The sequence below is a fragment of the Plasmodium reichenowi genome, chromosome 10, assembly GCF_001601855.1.
Source record: "Plasmodium reichenowi strain SY57 chromosome 10, whole genome shotgun sequence".
NCBI classification, from domain to species: domain Eukaryota; phylum Apicomplexa; class Aconoidasida; order Haemosporida; family Plasmodiidae; genus Plasmodium; species Plasmodium reichenowi.
In genome coordinates, this window is record NC_033655.1 from 192894 (window position 1) to 193465 (window position 572).

Genomic DNA, 572 nt, shown 5'->3' on the forward strand with positions numbered 1-572 from the left:
ATATATATATATATATATATGTATATATTTTTTTTTTTATTATTTCCTTACCTCATTTTTACATTGTTTACCTTCTTTAAATAAAGAGATGTATCCTCATTTATCTGCTTAAACAAATTTTCTACAGACTCTTCCTTTGCTATCCTTATATTATATGGTAACATGTTATGGTCTATTATTTTTAAGACCTTGTTATTTAATAAAGACCTTATGTTATACTCACTATATTCTATTATTCTTATTTTAAAAAAATGTGCTTTGTTTAATTTAATATTTGATAATAATAAATAATACAAATTCAAACATTTTTCAAGTAACATTTTGGTATTTAAAACATCATCATTTAATTCTAAATTCTTCTTTGTTCTCTTTATTAAATTATTAAGTTTATAAGAAATATAAAAAAAATCTATATAATTCTTATTAAGAGGATAAGAAATTATACTAGAGTCTTCAACCTTTCTAATTATATTATCATATATTTTTACTTTCTCTTTATTCCATAAAAACATATTCCTCAATTTATAACAACATAGAAAGATATACTTGTTACTCAAACGTTGTGTTTTCTT

At 19.8% G+C, this 572-nt stretch overlaps 1 protein-coding gene across 1 annotated transcript in view; it reads right to left on the bottom strand.

Moving 5' to 3' along the window:
- PRSY57_1005100 (DnaJ protein, putative) overlaps positions 1-572 on the bottom strand; it is a gene marked incomplete at both ends in the record, with an annotated part of 2156 nt that extends 1584 nt beyond the window's left edge. The window contains one exon of the mRNA XM_020114841.1: positions 52-572. Within this exon, the coding sequence (XP_019970388.1) occupies positions 52-572 (521 nt within the window).